The following is a 21,998-nucleotide window of genomic DNA, read 5'->3' on the forward strand; positions in this document are numbered from 1 at the left end:
ACCTCCAAAATCAGCTGGTAAAGCCATCAATTATAACAAACCCCTCCCCCCCCCCTTCCCAGCACCAGAAAGGGTGGCAGGACACAGCAGTGACTCCCTGGGAGCTACAAGGGTCTAAAGGCCACCCCCCACCACCTCCACTAGCTGGCAGCTTGTGAAACTCCAGCCAGGCAATCAGCCCAAACATTCTGTTTGCTGCCCACATTCCGAGTAATTCTGGGCTCTCCAGCATCTGAGTGAAGACACAGATATGTATTCTCTAAGAGCGAGTCACACAGATGTCTTTTACTATCCCTTTTGCTGGGTTCCAAGTATTTGTAGTGTCAGCTGTTTAAGGTGAAATAACAGATTTTTTAGGTTAGCTCATCTGGACAGTGTGGAAGTGTGGCCTGAAGGCTGAAATTGCTCAGAAGTGAGCTTTAGCTGGAAAAGAGTAAAACATTTAATGCACTGGATCATTCAGGATACAAAGCATGACAATGTTCTGAAGGAAAAAAAAGAAAATCTGCACGGTGAGAAACCATATAAGTGGGAAAGGAAAAAAGTCCTCTCACATGCTATTTTTGGCATTACAAGTTGGTTTGCAATTATAGTTATTCAAACCTGGGAGGACTTGAAGTCTCCAGTCAGAGCCCCTGCCAGTGCAAAGAAACAAAGCTGTCACCACAGATCAGGCAGACAGTTCAGTAAATATCAGAGAATTTCTCACTATGGGTTATTTTCAGCTAACTTTGCACTTTATGAAAGAGGGACCGACCATCCCTCAGCAGAGGTGACTGCAGAAAGGCCTCTGGGTGAACAAATTCTGTGGGTTGGAATTTAGGGCACGTAAGTCAGATTTTCAAAGATTTGAGGATGAAGGTTGATGCTTTTGTAAATGGGTTCCTTCAGTCTCTGAGTAAAGCATAGATAATTAACTTCAAACATTGTTATTTTAGAGTCTTGACTAAAGCTGCAGGTTTTAGCCATACTTCTTTTTGAGATTTAAAAATTTTAGCATAGTTGTGGATTTCTGAGTTCTGCCTTTTTGCCATGAGTGCATTCTACATCTTCATTCTGTTCCTGTAGCTGCTATTGCTTAAACCTGTCATTTTATAGTTTAATTTTATACAGAAGACCAATTTTGAATGAAGGGATAGGTAATACCTCATCTGACATCACAGAATTTCTTAAAAATAACCAGTTCAGATAATTAAAAAAAAAAAAATTACAAAACGATGGCTTCTCTGATGTAAAAATGTGTCAAAATTAAATGGCTTCAGTCTCTGTTGCCCAGCTGTATTATTCAATATTAATTCACCTAATTTGCAAGCTCTACCACATTAATTGCTCGTTAGTATGACAGGACCACTGCTGCTACCTTAGACTCTGTACAACCCACAGGGATCAAATCAGTTACTCGGAAAAATAAAGTGAACCAAAACCTGTTCTAAAGCAAAATCATTTTAGGATTCCCTGAGCACACGAGTCCACTTCTTTCTTTAATTTTTTCCTTACCTTTTCCAGCAAAAGCTTCACTGGGAATGGAAATATAACTCTGTCCTCGAGATGGAAATCGATAGTGGGAAATGTTCAGGGTCTGAGGATGCATTTTGACCACAGCGTAATCTGTGTGATAACCCAAACAAAAATATCATCAAATCAATAGCCTCTACAGTCTACATGACTGTTTAACCAGACTGCCCTAATAGCTATTGCAACTCTTGGATTTAAAACCTAGATGTTTGCAGAAAATATGGTAAATTCCCCAAGTCCAGAATTGCCTCTTATACCTCAGTCCTTTATGGCAGAGGAGGTGGCATGAGCACAGTTAATGTGCCATGGATCACTTCACCCAGGCTCAGAGACTGAGCTTGCCAGGGCAAGCAAAACAGATTAACAGCACCCTTGCACTGACATTTGCAGGCATTATTGCAGTCCTGCATTTGAGAATCCCGGTGTCCAAGAGAATACTCGCAGTGATGAATGGTCCTGGTGACTGCTCATGTTATTCAGCCCTCACAAGGGGTCTCCACAAGGCACAGCAGGCAGCCAGAGCAGATGAAATACCTTTGATGCCTGTAGCATCCAAAGATGCAGATGAAATTAGGGTGCTAGGATGCTAAGCAGCAGTGAAATAAAATTCTCTGAAAAGGTCAAAACTATTCCTATTATTTTCAGGTTCCTGCAAACTCCTTGCAAAGACTAAGGCTTTGTAGCACCCAAACTTCCACATGCTATATATAAGCTCAGGCCCTTTATTAGCATAGCATTGCTCGATTCTTCACACATAATTCTTATTTTGAATTCCTCCCCAAATGACCTCTGGGCAGCTCAAGCACAGTCAGAGCCGATTATCTCCAGCCTGACTGCACGGTCATCTCCCTGCAAACAAAACTCAGCTTTGCATTCAAAAGAGGAAAATGGTGTGTTTTGATTTCCTCCTCGGTGTTGGCAAAGGAGAAGCTGCAAGCACAGAGCATTCAGGACACCCAGGCAGCGCAGAGGGAACAGCTCTGCCAAGCCCCACCTGCCACAGATGAGGAGCCCTCGACAGACAGAGGCAGCGAGTTTTCATCCAGGTTGTGGGACATGTGAGCCATCACCGTGTCGATGGTGTGGATCAAGCTGCTGAACACCAGAGGGGCCTGGGGAGGGAGAGACACCAGGGTTTGAACCAAGGAACTGCTCTGCTCAACACCAAGTGTGAGGTGCCACAGTAAATCCCTGTTCGAAGTCAGGCGGGGCCTTTCCGCACCCAGCGGACAAAGCGCTACACAAAGCGATGCCACCCAGAGCGTAACTCCACCAAACACTGGGTTTTATAGAAGGGCTCCAAATGACTGCTGCTCCCATCAGCATCTGACAGTCGATCAAACCCAGGGTTCAGCGAAATGAGGCCAAGAACTGTGCAGGACTTTTTGACAATATATCAAGATTGGTACCAGGTCTCTCCTGGAACACAAGCCAGGACACCACTTTGTTGCTGCCTGTTCCGAGCTTCCCCTCCCCGAGACAAGCCAGGACTTGCCTCTGCCACGTGCTCTGAACCCCTTCGTTCCAAGAGCAGGCAAAACCAAATGTAACTCAGACTCTTTAGCAGTGTCTGACTGGCCGCTCACCCTGGGTCTGCCCCCAGTCCTCCCCTTTCCCCTTCTCTGAATAAAAGAAAGGGCCAAGGCGGGGGCCGCCCTCTTTGGCTCTGCAACTCTTTCCACCAACATCTGTGTGCTTCTGTTTCTTTTTGAAAGCTTCTAATTGCAGGAAATTAGGCAAGCTGGGAGCTATATTTCTCCCTCTTTGCTTCTGCAAAGCAAAGATTTGCGCTACCATTTTGCCGCTTTTAGAGCTACTGAAATGCCAGATTGCCCGTGCTACCTCTCTAGGCTTCCCAAGGCTTTCTAAGGCATTGAACTACTAGCCCAGCCGGTAAAAGCTGTAAGTATATTTCTGCACTACCTGGCCTTTCTTTCATCTTTATTCAAATGCTCCTCACTATAAAAGCTACTTTAACCCTCCAGGCTGAAAATTGATTCATAAAATCTCAGAGTTAATGCACGTTTCAGTGAAAAGGAAATCTATTTTATCTGAAATCCATTTACACCAGAGATGATCAAGGACTTTACACTAAGAACTTAAATCAATTAGACATAATTTTGTTTTAAAAGCATTTTAGGCTTCAGTGACACCTCCCTATGCTTTAGCTTCTCCTTCTCTCAGTTTAAAAGCTCTCTCTTCTGAAATCTGTGCTCTCTTAAGATTCAAGCAAAAAGCTCAGGACATTTCTGGATTCACCCTGCAGGTATTTCATCAGTGAGAGATGATAAAATGAGTCATAGTGCCGAAGAGTCCCAGCAAGCACAATAATAGAGACACCTGGTTCCGTTCTCATCCATGTGAATTCATGCAACCAATGTAAAGTGAATTCACGTAACCAACGTAAACCACAAATCTAAGCCCACTTGTCTTACCTCTGGTCCATCAATCCAGTTGGACAGTAACATAAAGTCTTCAACAGCTTTTAAAAATGCCTAAAAGACAAATAAAACTTGATTATTCATTAATCAGCTACATCTCCTGGCAAGGATCCAAGGCAGATCTTTGTTGGGATTTTTTGTTTATGTTAAGATGACATAGGTTTATGTTAAGATGACAAGCCTACTTCCACTCCAGTCCCAAATTCATCTCTACCTGCCAGCATTCTCACCATGCTCTGCATAGTGATTTTTCAAAGTAACAACTATTTTAATAGAAGTCCCACCACTGTGTAACTCCCAAGTGCAGTCATTACACTGCAGCTGAGCTAACACTGGGACTGAGACCAATGTGAACTTACCCTCCCATTTTATCTAAACTCACACAACATCAGCACAATCATATAAGGGTTTGGGTTGGAAAGGGACCTTAAAAATCATCTCGTTCCAGCCCCTCTACTGTGGGCAGGGACACCCTCCACTATCCCAAGGCTGCTCCCAGCCCTGTTCAACCTGGCCTTGGACACTTCCAGGGTTGGGACACGCACTGCCCGAGTGCTGAGCACAACACAGCCCCAGTTCTGGGGAGTCCTGCTGGTGTGGACACACAGAAGGAGAAAAGGGAACATAGAAAATTGCACAGAACATTAAAAGAAAAAAACCCCACGTTTCCTGCTTAAACTCATCTACTAAAATGCCTTCAGGGAATGAATATAGTGAAGTTCCACTGTGAAATGTGGAAGACACCACATGACAAAACCCAAGTCAGATTTGTCAGAAGCAGTTCATTACAAATGTGAGTCAGTAATCAGAAAGTTTATTGCATATCACTTAAATCAAATTTCCTTGTGCTGTGAGGCATATGACAATCAGGCAGAGATAACTTCAGAGAAAATCACATGCATGCTCGGTGCCTGTCTTTCAGGGAATTAGCTGCAGACAATACAAAGCCTAACCATCAATCAGACAAATGACAGAGTCGGTGTGTATGATCAGGACTCTCTTGTATTTGCTTCCCAAAATAGCTCTGCTAAAGATAATCACATTTCAGTCTGCAAATCACTTTCATGGCACACAAAGCAGCATCAGACAGCATGAATGAGCAACCAAACAGCAACTGAAATGATGTGGGAAACAGGTATGGTGTCTGGCAGGATGATGTTCCATTTTCAATTTAGAGCCCACACAAAATTTTCAGTAAAACAAAGGAAACAACGTATTAGAGCTTTTTAGAAGGGCTTTTGCTACATATTAAACTGTGATCCGTGAAATCCAAGCTTTAGAGTTTGCAAACACTAAGCTTTTAACACAAACTCTCAATTGCTGTCCCTGTCATTTTCAGAAGCATTTATTTATATTTTTTGTCTGAGTAAAGCGTCCTTGTCACTCTGGAATTACCCGCAGGCTTAAAGGAACAATCACAGCGAGGCCAGAGCTGATTACTGTAATAATGGCTTCAGCCTGCTGAAATCAGGGAATCAGATGCCCATCACTCTACAGCAGGCTGACTTTATGTTAGCGGGACAGGACCCCTTGTTCTCAGCTCAGACTGCAGAAAACACCTTCTTGCTGTTTCCCCTGGGAGGATTAGCTTGAATAAACTAAATTACTTGAACCCATTTCAGTGGAGATTTGTAATCTGTGGGCACAGGGGTCGAGTCCAGCGTCCCCCTCCAGCGCAGCGGGGCAGAGCAGGGTGCGTGTACAGAGGGAATGATGGGTGGCTTTGCAGAAGAGAAGTCAGAGGAGAGGCAAGACTTGCTCCCTGCTTACTACAGGAGCCATAAATGCCAACAGGCAGCAGTAGTCATTAACTTTTTGAGCCTCCAGTGTGGGTGTGACTCTCAAAGGTCAGAAGCCACACTTGGGGCAGTTACCTGGGGCCTGATGGACACAGCCACGCTCAGAGGGCTCCCTGCATCCCCGTTTGCCATCAGCTCATGCAAACACCCATTCTGCTGCTTCCCTGCTCTGATTACAGTGTTCTGGTTTTATGTTCTGCACCTTTCAAACTCTGCTGCATTTTGGATCAGCAGGACCATTGCAGAAAAATGCTGATTTTTTTTTCCACAATTACATATTCACCATTTGACACTCTTAAAGCTGAAAAAGAATTACCAAATTATTTTCTTCCCCTCTGTTTCCTGCTCAGCTAAATGATTATTTTTGATGTGTGGTCATGGTTCCAGGTAGTTATAGTCTATAAAATCACAGAATTGTTTAAGTTGGAAAAGACCTCTAAGACCACCAAGTCCAACCATTAACCCAGCACTGCCAAGGCCACCACTAAATCATGTCCTCAGGTGCCACATCTACACATCCTTTAAATATTTCCAGGGATAGTGACTCCACACTTCCCTGGGCAGGCTGTTTCAGTGCTTGACAACCCTTTCAGGGAAGAATTTTTCCTTAAGATCCAATTTAAGTCTCCCCTGGAACCACTTGAGGCCATTTCTTCTTGTCCTTGGTATTTGGGAGAAGAGATCTAGCCCCTCTATGTCTTCCATGTAGTGAGAGGTCCAAAGGCATTAAATAATATTTCCAAGGACAAGTGAGACCTTTAAACTTTTTTCTCTGGTTGTCACTCAACTTCTGCTACTCCCTAAAGCAGCCACTGCTTTTTTCATGGGTATTTTCTGCAGTGAGCAAAAACTTTCAAAGCTGCACTCAATATTCCAGGTTCTGGAGAAACATCAGAGTCACCTGGGAGCCCATCCTTACCTCAGTCAGGCTCAGGGCAGTGTTTTCCGACAAGGATTTGTTGGGCAAGCTGAAGGACACGTTCTGCAGGTACCCCAGCATGGTGCTGGGGGAGTAGGAGCTGCCCCTCTCCTGGCTCAGGTCGGTGATGATGGGGTGGTAAGCGTTGGTGGGGAGCTGCAGCAGAGACACAAGGCAGCACAGTTACCCTGCGTGGGATCAGCACTCAGGGCTGGACCCCAGCCGGGAGCCTGGGGCACAGCACACGCCAGGGAGGGGAGGGAGTGGAGGGGAGGGAGGGAGGAGGGTCTGTGGCCATGTAATATTCACATTCTGACACTATGGAAAAGAGTTCTGAGCACTGTCCTACCACGGGGTTTGTAGTGGTTGTCATCAGAGACCACGGAAGTGTCGAAGGAAGCAAAACCTGCACACCTGGGGAAATACAAACACAAAGGAGAGCGCTAACAAACCTGAATGTTTTATATCAGACATATTTATATATATTTGCACTTCAGGCTGAATCATTTCTAACTGAAAGCAGCAGATTTGCTGTTTGAGCATGTTACAGATAATCTCTTTGAGGTGCTTGCAGGCTGGTATCAAGCACAGCAAGGCTGCTGTTAATCAGCCAGGCTTTGCTAACGAGCGTCCCCCACTTGCACTGCATCCACTGAAAATTACCATATGAGCATATCATAAATTACTTGTCAAGACAGAAAGAATAAACCTGATTTTGGACAGCTTCCAGTTGCTCCATTTTAAAAATATTGATTCCTTTCTGTGCAAAGTGATTTATTAGTCATTTGCGACAGAGAAATAAAATTTTCTTCTAATCTACATCTTACTAGTTATTATTTGCCAGGAGTGTGGGATTTCAGTGCCATCCAATGTTAGCTGCATACACAGGACACGTTTCTCTCGCAGATCCAAAAGGAACATGATTATCCATTCAATTAAAAAACATTCTGTCCTATTAAGTTTCTTATGTCAAAGCACATCACCCCTCTTCAACCCTGCTGTAAATCCTCCAAAATCAATCAATAGATATAAAAACCTTTCTTTACTACATTGATTACTATTGTAATACCCATTGCTTCCTCTAAGAATGTTCTGATTTCATACATTAAGTGGGAAATTTTATAAAATCTGATCAGTCTTTGAGGAGAAAAGCCAAAGATTAAACTTCCCCATTTCTCAAGTGCTCCAAAACACCTGATCATGTTAAAATAATGTTGGCTTGGAATTCTTCTGACTAACTAAAAAGAATATATACCTGGCATCCCTTTACATTTTAGTTCCTAAGTCCCTAGAAAATACACATCAAGCTTCACTTTGAATTAAGAGTCTATAAATTTATTTTTCACAGCATTCTGATAGTTCCACATGACACTGAAAAATCTGTGAACTAGGAGTTTAGGGAAAAAGCCCATCAACACAACAATTAATGCCATGCAAATTGCAGTAAACTCACAGAAGCTCATGGCATGAACATCTCAATGTGTAAACCAAGGAGTTTGCTGCACAGCCTCCTAAAAACCAGCAGGGATTAAAGGTGGGATGCAGGAAAAATTCTGTACAACTGTTAAAAAATTTGGACTTCAGCAGAATCTGGACTTCAGCCCAAAACTTTCTGCAGGGCTTCAGAAGGGAGCTAAAAAAACATTAATGTCCAGCAGTCAGAGATTTTGAGCCCCACTAAGACCTTCCCAAACCAAAGTAGAGGAAAGGAGTAGAAACTGGAGCCCTGAACAGGACTTGCTTCTGTGGAAAGGGCTTTCCATGATGCCCTGATTTGTCAGAGGGGAGATGGGAGGATGGAGGGATCAGAGGGTGAGTGCTGGGAGTTCACAAGAATTCAGGGGGTTAAAAAAAGAGTTCTCCCTGTATTTATTTAAGCCATACTTCCCTGACAGTGGAACAGGGCACACAAATTGATGAATTGGGGACATCTGAAAATCTGCTGCTCTTGAGTTTAGCAACACAACATTCTTCTTTAGTACATTAATCAAAGAGTGTGATTAATGGTAGCTTTGGGCTGGACAGTGTTATAGTAACCCTCAATTGTTGTGAAAGATACAGCAGCCAAATACAAAAGCATTTTTTCCACCATGACCGGGGCATTATAAATTTTTTAAAGATTTTAAAGCCATTTCCTGTATCAAATGACTACCAAATGAATACTACCCCAATCAGAAGTTTTGAAGACTTTCATGGGAATAATTTCTTAAAATAAAAAGGGTTTAATATAAAAAACTTAGCAAAACTTATTTTATTTGCCACAATTTTTGTGGCAAATCAAATCGATTGCTTCATTATATACCCATAGGTGAAAGGTTTTCTATTGTGCCGACTTCAATTGTACATAAGCTAGTTTATCCTTTAATTTTTTATAAAATGTATTTTGTACATATTTGATTAGTGTAATCAAACCTGGAAGTCACAAACACAGACATCCTTATTTCCAGGCATGCATCAGAAGTTCTATTACATTTCAGCTGATCTCTCCTTTTGGTTCACAAGCAAATGTGAGTTATTAAGTCTCTATCACTTCAGGTGAGGAGCTAGAACCCAAGGAAAGAGGACTGCACATCCAAAGACAGCTGAGTGTTCCAGTGACATTCATCCCTGACTTTTTCTGCCTCTACAAGCTCTATCCAATAGCAAAGAGATGTAAAACAAACACAAGTCCTGCACACTGAATGCTTTAAAGTCAGCATCCTGACAGCTGATGGGCTGCAGCAGTGCTCCTACTCACCAATGGCAGCTGTAAAGTACTGCTCAATCTCGTGCGGGGTCAGGGCCCTTTCCCAGATGACGAATTCATCGAACGCCCCGTTCACGTAACGCTTGGTCTGATCCCCCTCTGTCCCAGTCAGGAGATTCGCGCCGGGGTCTCCGTAATCGTAGAAAACTTTCCCGTCTGGATCAGTGCTGTTCAGAGTCCCATTGACATAGACCTTCAGTCCTTCTCTTGACTTCCAAGTAAAGAGAATATGAGTCCAATAAGGACCTGCAAAGCATTAAAAGTCACAGCAAAATCCATGAATCGATTCCATTCAGAGCCTTTCTCCTGCTGGATGTGGTTTTGCTGACTTTTGCAATGCCATGGAGCTGCTTAGGAAGTGCTCAGAGTGAATTATTGAATGCTGATCCCGTGTATATCAATCTTTACCCCCCTGGGGAAGCCCATGCCTTGGCAGGATGCCCGTCAGCTTTTGTCTGAACCTGGGCTCACTGCAGCTCCATAAATTACGCCTGCTGAGTGTTACTGGCCAAGATTTGAGGTCTCTTCAGTACTGCCTCAAAACTCAGGTCAGCAAGAGCGGCACAAAGACTGCAAGAGCTGGAGAACAAGCAAATAAACTGCTCAAAAGTTGTCACAGTTCCTTTGTTATGTTTGAGAGGCAGAAAACATAATATTAATTTTCATTTGGATTGGATAGTCCACAAACGTGTGAATTTTTCTTGACATTTAGCAGCTTTTCTCTTAAAATAAGATTTCTAAACTGATTCATTAAGCTTTATAAAACTGCTACCATGAGTTATACTTTAACAATGGATAGGTAGGCAAATTAGGGCAAGAAAATATTTATGGAATGCCATTAGCATTACTAGAAGACCAGAATTTGTTCTGGTCAGTAGATATTACTGCTCCCAACAACACACAGTTTGGATAGAAGCAGTGAGATACGTGATACACCAAAATGTTTGTTAATACTATGGCTTGGCATAGAAAACCTGACACTCCACAGAAAACAGGATTATGAAAGCACCAAACAGCCAGTTAGAGAGTTACCAAATAAAGCCTTAATTTAGCAGGCAGCAGAGAACAGCCCACCAGCTTCAGAATACACTGGGAGCTGTCAGGGATTAATCTGCATTCTTTGCTCATGTTTCCATCTAAACACGCATGGACACACTGATGTCAATAAGGACTCCACTCCAGAAACCACTGCAAGCTGGATCCAAGGGCTGCTGCTGAATGGCAAATGTTCCATAGGACAGTACTGCTGCTTTTCAGTGTGCACTTTATCACTCCCTCCCCACACCAAGAGAATTCTTAAGCACAGAGGTCTGTGGCTATTTTTATATACCCACTTTTCTTTCCTGAAGTTGTGCTCTTGTCACTACCTCTGACTGCAAGAATAAAGCGAAATGTCACAAAGAAACTGGGGTTTTTTTAAATATGTAAACTTTACCTGGTGGACTAAAGCTTGCTTTCCACTTCATCATTGCATTCCCACGGGTGTAAAATTCCACGGAGCCTTCACCTTCGTTTGAACAGATTTTGAAACCACTGGAAATTACTCGTCCACCAGAGGCAGGGAGAAGTTTAGCCTGCTGGTCTTGAGTCTTCCAGAAAAAGGAGAACGTTACTCCTGATGAAAGCAAGGGAGAGGAGACTTTAATGAGAAAAATGAGTGCAATTAAAAATTTCCAATATGTAGAACACAGACAGCGGGAATGCTTCTGAGGAGAGATCATCAGATGGCATAAACCAGGACAGCATTTTTAAAATCAACAATGCTCTAGCAGTTTAAGCCAAATAAACATCTCTCCCTTAGTTTTCCTATTGTACTACCCTGTAGCCACAAGAAAACTGGAACTCAGCCCTTATGTGTACTTTGGATCAGGAAATTCTGAAACTACAAATAAAAAATTAAACGCACGATAAACACACATCTTCTACTTTTTACAGGGATGCTTTTTAAAATATTTTTTTATTTCAACTTCACATATGTTGACTAGACACAGCTTCTGTGAAGAGTTCAAACCAATGAATAGAGAACATTCTCTTGCATCTTTCACAAATGTTTCTTTTGACTGAAAATGCTACTTCAATGAGCCCGAAAGTGCTTACAGAAAACCATTGTTTAAAGATTGCTTGGGAAGGAGCAAAGTGGGGGAAGAATGTCTCAACATTTCAAAAGCAAGAAGAATTTGTTTTCTCAAGTGAAAATAATAGTCCTGAAATGTTACAAAATTCAGCCTTAGAAGAAACACCGGGATTTTTGTGTCATGGGTTGTTGCATTTCATCTGGAAAGATCCCAACGCCCTTTTAGGACACATTCCCTGGTTGAGTGTGCTTGACACCAGCTTCACACAAACACAACAAACACATCAAGGGATGGTTAAACAACAGCAGCTGGAATAAAATTACACCTTACTCTTGGACAGGTGCATTTGATTTGAAAAAAACACAGCCACGCTCTTCAGACAAAAGGGTGTTGGCTTTTTTTCTTTTTTTTTGGCTTATATTAATACCCACTACAGTGACTCAGTGTTTATTGTTTATATGATTTCTTCTCCTCACATTTTATCTACTGAACATTGCAGTGTTTTATGCCTTTAATGTTCTTGTTTGTGAGATACTGGAATTGCTCTGGTACTATAAAAATTATTTATTCTGATTGTTATGTTATACTATAGATGTTGAAAAAATGTGACTTCCTGATGATTTTTATTTCCCAGTGGCACGAAAAAAAGTATGAAAAGATACAGCACGTATCACGAAATACACCTGCAGTAGGATACTGAATTCCTTTTTCTAACACTCTTGGGTAGCAGCTGCTCTCAGAGTGTCTCCTACTTGCTTACGAAGTTCACAAGCAGCTCTTGCTTCAGCAGCTCAAAAAAAAGATCCTATTTCAAGCTATGTTACCCATCTGAAGGATGGCCTGAATCAATGAAAGCAAGAAAATTCAATATTAACAATGCTGCTCAAGTTTAGGGACTGCTGGAGTTCGTAGAGAGCCCCCATTCTCTATGGAACCTTCAATTTCTGTGGAATTTCAAATCCCTAGTGAATGCCCTGTGTTAGTGACCGGGCAAACGTTTGTTTGGAATGTCTCACGCAGTTTTAATCATCCTCTGTAACTAACACTTGTCGAACCTGGCGTTTTGTGATCCTAACCCAATGGAGAGGGAAGAGAAACAGAATGAAGAGATTTAAGCATCTATGAGGAAAAATGGATTCCATAACTCCAGAGACCTAAAAATTTTCTTAACTCTAGAGAGAAATCTAAAAACCCCAAGCCTGTTCCTGCTAAGAGGCCACACTGAACCTGAGTAGCTGTAATCAGTTCTAATTTAAATTGCAGTTAGAAAAGACTAAATTTTCAGCAACCAACTCCCAATTTTTTTAAAAGTCAATAAATTGTCAAGTAAGACTTTTAGATTTCTTTCCAAGGAGGAAAGGAACAATGACTATTGAATAACATAATTCGGCAGCAAAAGAAAAGTCAATAATAATTAATGAATTTGCTCACCTTCAGGTCCACAAGCCTCTGGATTACTAATGCAAGAATTTCGATAACTTCCAAAGAAGAGAAAGGTGACTCCTTTCTTTTTAGTGACATAAATTCCTTTGTTCACCATTCCTTCTACAATATCTAAAGCAAAAGCAAAATACAGTTTAACATTTACATAAAGGAAAACTTCCTGGAAACACGAGTTTAACAGACTCCTATAGCTCAGATGTTTCTCTTGTTCCAGCTATATGTTTTTGTTATTTTTGTGTTTGTTTTCCTTTTTGGTAGTTTTTGTTTCAGTTTGTTCAGTTTCTTTTTGTTTGCTCTGGTTTGTCAGTGGTTTGCTGCTGTATTTCCTAAAGACCACACAGAGATCTCTACTGTTTCAAGTTTGCAAATGTTATATCCACTCAGCTCTGTGGTTAACTAAGACTGTTTGACAGAAGCCGTACACCCAAAAATGATTATTTTAAAGTAATCTGAGTAAACTTTATGCTTTCCAGAGTTCTGAGATACTTCCTAGAGGTGTCTTACTGTTAAGCTGAGATAGTAAAGAAATTCTTTAACCAATTAAAATGTAACAAAATAGTGGGATTTTTTTTTTTTTTTTCATTTTTTTGGAAGGGCAAATTAGTGATCAAACCCCACTTTTCACTAAAAACTAACTCAATGGAAATTTACTTGATGTACACTCACAAGACAGAAATTATCTCCTTTTCAGTCATCATTTGTTGTGGTATCCTTGTCACTTGGAAAGGCAATTTCTTTGTCTAACATGGATAATGACTAATTTTCTTGTGATTTTGCTGTGTTCCCTCCCAAAGAAAAGCACTGTTGATTCATCTCCTACCAGCTAGAGCACATGAATCCTCCTAACACAAAAAACCTGACACTTGTTTACTACAGGAACCTCTCTGAGGTCTGAGAGTGCAGCTGACAGATGATGATGGGAAGCTGTTCTCATTTGTCCTGACTGATTTCAGCAATGAGCACAATCGGAAATCACAATCAAAAATCACAATCGAAACATTCTGCTGTGTTAAAGTGCCCTCACTCCACAGAACATGGAATATGAAATTGTCTGTTCCTGAGCAGGCAGAATGTTAATTGCTCTGTGTGGGGTTTTGTGTTACCACCATTGTTTGGGGTGGCATTTCTGTAAGGACTGTGGAGATTCAGAACCTTCGTTTTAGCTCCCTTCTTCATAATTTCTTCTGGAAAAATATGGAGAGAAGAGCTGCTCCAAGGGAACTCCAGCAGTGAGAATACATTTTCCTTCTCTGAATGAATGCAGTAAATGCAAGTGTCAATATTCTCTTGGTTCATTCCAAATCCTTATTTAAATGTCAGTTTTCAGGTATCTTCCCCTCCCTTTGAGGAGGGGATCATCAAGTCCTGCCTCTAACTGACAGATAAAATTTAGTTTCTTTTAAAAATGTGAGTGTGTACTGTAGAGCAGATCAAGCATTTCTAAGTTCTTCTCAAGGCATGGGAATTATAAATTCATCTACCCCAGAAAAATTCCCATAAGGTAATGCATTTCTGTTTCCTTAGCATTTCCTTTGCCATTGGTGTCACTCTTTATAATGTTCCCATTGAACATATTTTATTATGTGAGAACTATGCAAATGGTCTATAAAGCAGATAAGAGAGGACTGAAAGGAATTAGGGTCATTTGAAGTTCATCATTAATAGAGTTCGCATTTGCCAGCATACCTTTACTGTTAGAGAGTAAAAAAACAGTGGGTTTAGTATTCCAATATAAAATTCTTACTATCTGAGCAGCCCAAATGACAGTTTTACCGTTTCCATCCTTCTCCTTCGGTCAGATTTTCCAACAGCTTGATGTGAGTTAATACCTAAGTGTAAAGTGGGCACGAGGTCACATTTCAATTGCACCTACACAGCACAAATGCAAGTGACTGAAATTAAGTGACTCTAAGCTGCTGCAGCTGTAACTGGTTTGCAGTCTGTCAGTCTTCTGCCTGGTGAGGTGTCATTTTCTGTTCTTGCTCCAATCCACTAGTGTGTTGATATTAAAAAAAACTAATAAAAGGACATATATATACAGATATTGCTTCTCATAAAAACAAACCAAAATAAACCTTCATGTTAACCAAGGCTGTCATGACTGACAAGATCTCACTTCCAGGCTTTGCAAATTTGCTTGCATTTGTCTTTCTTAATATGTCCTCTAAAAGCTATCATGAAACAGTGGAAAACAGAGGGATTCTTTTCCATTTTAGCCTTGAAAGACAAGAAAAAAATTAACCTGTTTATTCTCATATGTTCCTCTGAAGTGTCACTGCTGTTCCTTTTAAGCCTAATAGAATTTTTTTTAGGTTTTGGAGAAGGCTTGGGGCCCATCCTCCCATGGGATTCACGTGGGGAATGCTCCCAGCATTCCAGCAATCCAGGTAACATTGCAGGAGCGCTTTCCCAATAACGTCTGACAGTGTAGTAACAATAAACAGACTTTACCACATGACCCTTGAACCAAAACTCAGAGTTAACTCTGAATCCAATGTTACAAGAACCATCCAAACCTGACAAATGCAGAACAAAAAAAACCGCGTAAATCCTCACCTACAGTTGCAGAGAAGTTAGAGTAGGCAGAGTCATTGGTATATACAAAGGTAGAGTTATGGGAAGGAAGCACAGTGAAGTTGTGGATTCTTAGAGCTGGGTGGAACAACAAAAGAAAATAAGCAAATAAGCAAAACAATGAATAAACATAATCAGTAATGAATTGGCCAGTTCATATCTCTCAACACAGCACAAATCAGAGATTTGTTGATGAGTGGCCTTTAAAATCATCACACAAGCACTTCTCCTGAGGAGCTGGGAGTGTCATGGGCTTCACCTGCACAAGGGAATGCAGTATCACTAAAATAACGTTTCCTTCACAGTTACTGAAAAGAAAAAACTATAAAAAATCCAACTGCAGATGAAGGGCTCTGTCATATATTCCTGTTGGCAAAGAACACTGCATGTGAAATAAAACTCATTATAGTGGTGCAAAAGCCATGGCAGTTCAAGCCCCGTGTCCAGCTCTGGGCGCCCCAGTAGAAGAGAGACATGGACATGCTGGAGCAAGGCCAGGGACAGGCTGAGAGTGCTGGGACTGCTCAGCCCGGAGACCTGAGGGCTCAGGGTCTCATCAAGGTGTAAAAATGCACAGCTGGAGATGTAAAGACAGAGCCAGGCTCTCCTTATTTGCACCCAGTGAGCAGATAAGAGCAATGGGCACAAATTAAAATGCAAGAAACTCCACTAAATATAAGAAAAGCCCCAACTTTTTTATATCTGACAATAAAGCTTTATTCTCTAACTTTCTTTTCTGATTTTGAAAATTTAACAGTATCTTGCACACTGTAATTGTTTACCCTGGGCAGGCAAATAAAGCTTGATGAAAAGCCCATGAAAGTAGATGGAGAGACATTGATTTGGGATTTAGACCAACTGAGCTCACAGAACAAAAAGACAAATGCTCTTAGGAAAAGAAAAATACACACAAAAACCTCAAGATAAAAATGCATGGAAAACACGGGGTCAGATGAAAAACCTGAGTATGGCCACTTTCTTTTTATTTGCTGTATTTTGAGCTGATTGTTTCCCTTCAATTGCTTCTAGTGCTGAGATGTCCAAAACATTAATTTGCTGACACACTCTCACAACACGAATGCTTTGAGAGATATAAATCTGGCTTCACACACAATGACTTCAACAAATAAAATGGATTAACGTGACGGACAGATTATGATGCTTCAAGGATTTAAGAGGAGAAACGTGGAATGAAAATAATTGCATGATATGATGAGTGGAAAAACAAGAAAGACTCTGCAATAAACAGAAGAGTTGTGTAATCAGAACGGAATCAAAAACAAGCAAATTGCCACCTGCAGTAGATTACAACAATAAAGAAAGATTTCTTAGATATCAAAGTCAAATATCAGAGAGATACATAAAACCTCTGCTGGAGGCAGCTGAAATAATATCTGTGTCTTATAAGACACAATATAAGCAACTGAGAGGAATTTGAGCTGTCCAGTGCAATACTGAAGACAGAATTGAGCATTGCCAGAATTGCACTGCAGAGAAAAGGACCTCTGGCCACTGGCATTCCCTGCAAATTATAGTAAGACAAAGTCCTCCAAAGTTTTTCAGCAAAGTCATGCAGCTGGCTCATTTATCAATTTCTTTAACACCATGTCATAATAGGAGTCAAAAGAGATTGCTCTTGAGAGCCAGTCCTATTCCTGCAAGCGAAGGTTTATAGGATCAGGAACTTCATCTGTTCTGCTTTATCTCTTCCAAGATACTAAAAATATTTCTGAATTTTGCTGGAATAATGTAATTTAACAAAACTTGAAAAACAATCTAACAGCAATTTTCTTTTCCCAAGAGCTATACTTTATATATACGATTTTCAAGCACTTTCAAAACAACTTTGTAACATGATTGCCAAAACAGCGCTAGATACAGAGCACTTCACTCTTTTTGAAACTGTGGGAAGTCCAGCGTCAGAAGATTACTTTAACACACTTTTAGAGAACTTATGTGGCAACTTTTGTAAGCCAAATTATTATTCTATTGAAGTCAGTAAGAATGCTGCCATCAGCTTCTAATGGAAGCAGAATATTGCCCAGATATATTTCTGGTCAGGCAACTTCATTCCTTTCAGAAATTTCGTGGAAAGATAGGTCAAAGTTTAGCCTTAAAATACTTGAAGACCTCTACAATAAAAGGAATAGCAGTAACTCTGCACTTCTGTTAGCGTTTTCCACATAGGGCTGTAAAGGTCTCCATCTCCTGGTTTAACCTTCTGCAGGGATTTTGTGGGTACAGACACTGCAGCCCCCAGGGGCAGCAGAGCAGCCACTCCTTGCACCAGCACAGAACAGCTCTGCTGTGAGCTGGGGCAGCCACGAGAGAGGGGTTCTGGGGAGGGCACAGGTTTGGGGAATGCTGGGGAATCCACAGCAGACATCGTGTGAGGAGCACTGGGGAAGCACATCAGCACCACGTGGAATTGGCTAAAGCATCAGCAGAGAAAAAACAGCTCATGTGGAAATTACTAAGGGACCTCTGAGTCCCAGAAGGAGGCAGAGCTCAGCTGAACATTTCATCTGGAAGGAACAGCCCTGCAAGCCCATAACTCTGGAGGGGTCTGGAGGAGCTCCTTCCTTGCATCACCTGACACCCCTGGAAACAGCCCTTTGGTATCATTCCCTCTGGATCCCACAGTCCTTACAACTCTTGCAGATCAGTGAGAGTTTTGCCTCAGCAAATCTCTCCTGATTTTGCCCAGCTGGAAAAAGAATTGAATTAATATGAACTAATGCTGCAATACTGCTCTTGAGGAAATACCCAAGAGCAGATAAAAATGAATGAGAGGTATCCAGAGGAGAGCTTACACTTTTCTTTCTATAGACACTACACGCAATGCTCAAAAGTGCAGGGGGAGCTCAGGCATTTAACTCCTTCCAAAATCAAAAGGAAGGAGACATTTCCCTGCTGCAGAGCCAAAGATCTCAGACACTGAGCATCCTAGAGCATGCTGTGCATGCACCAAACCAACTAATAACAGTGTGATTTCAATGACTCTTTGGATCATAAACCTTTTCTCTTTATAACCTCAACAATGCACAGACAGCTCATAAAACCTCGGAGAATACTCCATAAAAATCAGCTCACAAATACAACATCATTTGGATATCAGAGCACTGTGAAAACATTAACTGGGAAAAAAAAATCTCAACCTCTGGGCCACAAAAGTCAACCCCTTGCTCTTCTCCTGCTCCCCCTTCTAATTACAGAGAGTCACAGATAGTTTTGTTATTGCCATTGTCAGGGAATGCTCCGTCTACCTCCATTCGTATCCCGAAACTCATGAATTCCATCCACATCTTCCAAAGGCCAGTAATGGGAAGCTGACGCCAGGACTTTGAACCCTTTCAAGAAACACAGGTTAAAAGATTATTAAATAAAGGACCAACCAGGTGTGCAACAAGTCTCCACAGAAAATAACCATAAAAGACGTCAAAAGGTTAAGTAAACCAAAATATTTTATGTAAATCAAGTGTGGCACATAAGCGGGATCATAAATCAAAGCAGCAGAGTAGATTAAAGCCATATAACTGATTAACCACTGCAGAAAACCTGCGTTTAAATCCCAACTGATTTTCATTTTAATTGCAAAACGCGTAACAATCTCTGACAAAATCTCTGCTCGTGTACCTGGCAGCATTCACTGAAGTAACAGCTGAGGAGTCATTCAAGAGTAATTTCAAGATTTTATTGAGGTTTCAAGCACCTGGTGGACAGCCCAAAGCACTGGGATGGGAATGCGCGAGGGAACGTTCAGCCTCTCCAGCAAATATTACTGCTCCTGCTTCCTCCAGAGGTAACACAAAGGATGCCAGGGACAAGGAGAGCAAGGATTTCTGCTACCCCCTATCTGTTGTTCTCTGCCCTACAATAGTTTTTCATTCCCAAGCAATCTTGCAAGAGACCGAGGTGTGAAGCTGACAGATAAAAGTTTGTTAAACCCCATTCCAGCTGTCAAGCACCGTACAGAATCTCCCCACACCTAATGAGCAAATTAACCCAAGTCACAAGCAGCGTCCTTTGACTTCTGCAGTTTTTCCCACACCTTTCTTCACTTTTGAGATCAAAGCACTTTGCCTGTTTGATACTTGCTCTATCATTTTAATGTCCTGGATACACAACAGAATTTTGTACCACGGATATGAAGGTGCAAAAACTTTACTTTCATCCTCAAAGTGCCTAATGCCTGCCCTGGAGAGCAGTTTGATGGCCTCCATCCTCATGGTGCAGTTTCTGAGGTGTGACACAGGTGGGATCCTAAGATTTATTTTCTCATTAGGAGTGCAAAGTTGATAAAATTGCTAAACTCCACAACAAGCAATTACAGATCTGAGGAAACAGAACTCAAAGTTCTGCATCTTGTGAGGATACAAGAATTACTCAGACTTGCTTCCAAAGTCAACTATACCACAGATATCTAGCAAATGATTCATAACTGAATTCATTAATTCAGGATCTATTATTAGCCCACCTAACTAAATGTTTGCAGTTGTCATAGAGGTTCTCCCTCAAGGAGGGAACACAAGCACAGACAGATAAGATGGGGATGTCTCATGGAAATGGATGGGGTTCTGTGGTTATCCATCTCCTTTGACTGCTTGGAAGACAGAGAAGGGCACGGCTGCCACTGGAAGGATGAGGACACTGCCCAGAGAATAATGACCCACAATGAGCACACACAAAACACAGTCTGAACATTCCAGGCAACCCAAACTCAACCAAGCTGAGCATGGCAAAGAACACTGAGGAAATGGGATATAGGAAAAGGGTTTTTGCATTTACATAGGCTAAATCTGTGTATGTGTTTAGTTCTACCTTCAAAGAACATATTCAGGCTTCTGTAAAAGAAATGGAAATTATGAATTTCCCACACAGACTACCTGTGCTAATACTGCTCCATCCCACGTTCATCAGACCCCCAGTTCCCTTGTGCAGAGCCCAGGACACGCCTGCTCTTTCACACTGTGCTTATATGCAAATATCTCACGCTCCTCCTGAACATCTCCCGTTGGTACCGGGGGAAAAAAAAGGATTTAAGTTAAAAGAGGTGGTAGGAAAAAAAATCATGAGAAAAATTGAGAAAAAGATAAAAGAAAACTCCTGGGAGAAAATTATCTGGTGCCAAAACAAGGGGTCACAACACAGCACAAGTGCTCTAGTAGCAGTAGCAGCAGCACAACAGAGGCTTTGCCATGGCTGGCACAAACTCATGAGGAGGAGCAATATTCCAGGGAGCTTACATGTAAAAGCTGGGAAAATGGACCCAAAAGTCCATTTTGGGAAATATAGACAGAACAAGGAAGGGAAATACAGACAGAGCAAAGGAAACTGCCCAGAGCCACGCTGCTCTGGTGGCTTTCCCAGCTCCCAGTTCAGCAGCTCTTACCCCACTTCAGCCCTGGGAAGACCTCTGCAAACAAATACCTGCTGCCCAGAATACAAAATCCTTTCCACAGGCACCTGCCCCGTTCAGAACAAAATCCCAGGGCTTGCTCCAGCCTGGTTCAAACCCAGCCAGCACCACCTGCAGTGATGCCTCCACACACACCCTGCACCACAAAACCAGTGCTGTGGCACTCGCCCATTTACTGCGGGAGGGTTTGCCCCCTTTAGTTCCACCAGCCAGAAACTCTCATTTTTAGGAAATAGGACTCTTTTTCTTGGTTTTGAGCAAAGGTGGAGCAAAAGAAATCAATCAGGCTGAAGCTACTCCTTTAACAGACATGGCCTTTTCCATCGCTCTGTGTTTTACTTGAAAATAATTACATATGGTTAAAACTGAGAAGCACAAAGCAATACATGAATTGGTACAGCAGTAAAATTGTACTTGTACACCACCAAGAGGCTTGAGGTTAAACTATTGACATAAACAGGAGAATTCTGCAGTTACACACACAGACCCTTATAAGCTGTGAGTGAGGTTTTTTACATTGAAAACAGACGAGAAATCCTTAATCCTGTCTGTAACTGATTTAAACTGCAGTGTGAAGGCTGGGAGGAGGGAGGGTAGAGGACTTGAAGCCACGCCAGAATGCTGCAAAGTGTACAAGCTGGCAAATCCAACGGTAAATCATTGAATTGAAAATGCTGAACATTGAGGGGAAAAAAAGAAAATAGTCTGTGTAGAGATCTGATTCAGAAACTTACACTCAAGGAAAGTAATGATAAACAAGTGTATATAGGACTTTTCCACATACCAAATACAAGCCATTTTTCTCCAAATGTATTTCTATTCAGAATATTCAGTGAGTAGGGTACTGAATTTAAACTGGGACAGTCTGATACTTTGGACTATCAATTTTTAATACAGAGCTGACATTCAAACATGGGCTCAGTTTCTTGGGGGCTACTAAGGAAATAAAAAAAAGTACAAACTGAAAAAAAGCAAATAAATATTTAAGCACATTGACATAGTGTAAATAGAGCATCCCTTACCTGGGTGTTTGGGTAGCTGGGAATAGTTTCCGTACACCTGCACAC

At 41.6% G+C, this 21,998-nt stretch overlaps 1 protein-coding gene across 3 annotated transcripts in view; it reads right to left on the reverse strand.

Annotated features, from left to right (window-relative positions):
• The window catches only part of ADGRD1 (adhesion G protein-coupled receptor D1), a 138,663-nt gene that overhangs the window by 114,247 nt on the left and 2,418 nt on the right, over positions 1 to 21,998 (reverse strand). For 2 of the 3 annotated variants that reach the window (XM_019285267.3, XM_010398433.4), the window contains exons 2-11: positions 21,954 to 21,990; positions 18,779 to 18,862; positions 12,927 to 13,049; positions 10,856 to 11,035; positions 9,412 to 9,666; positions 7,024 to 7,088; positions 6,675 to 6,830; positions 3,951 to 4,010; positions 2,510 to 2,627; positions 1,498 to 1,608 (exon numbers count right to left, since the gene is read on the reverse strand). In XM_019285267.3, the coding sequence (XP_019140812.2) occupies positions 1,498 to 1,608; positions 2,510 to 2,627; positions 3,951 to 4,010; positions 6,675 to 6,830; positions 7,024 to 7,088; positions 9,412 to 9,666; positions 10,856 to 11,035; positions 12,927 to 13,035 (1,054 nt within the window). In that variant the 5' untranslated portion in view covers positions 13,036 to 13,049; positions 18,779 to 18,862; positions 21,954 to 21,990. Of the gene's footprint in view, positions 1 to 1,497; positions 1,609 to 2,509; positions 2,628 to 3,950; positions 4,011 to 6,674; positions 6,831 to 7,023; positions 7,089 to 9,411; positions 9,667 to 10,855; positions 11,036 to 12,926; positions 13,050 to 15,494; positions 15,591 to 18,778; positions 18,863 to 21,953; positions 21,991 to 21,998 lie in introns of all 3 variants that reach the window. The other variant, XM_019285266.3, reaches the window with a different exon arrangement.

The sequence above is a fragment of the Corvus cornix genome, chromosome 15, assembly GCF_000738735.6.
Source record: "Corvus cornix cornix isolate S_Up_H32 chromosome 15, ASM73873v5, whole genome shotgun sequence".
Lineage (NCBI taxonomy): Eukaryota > Metazoa > Chordata > Aves > Passeriformes > Corvidae > Corvus > Corvus cornix.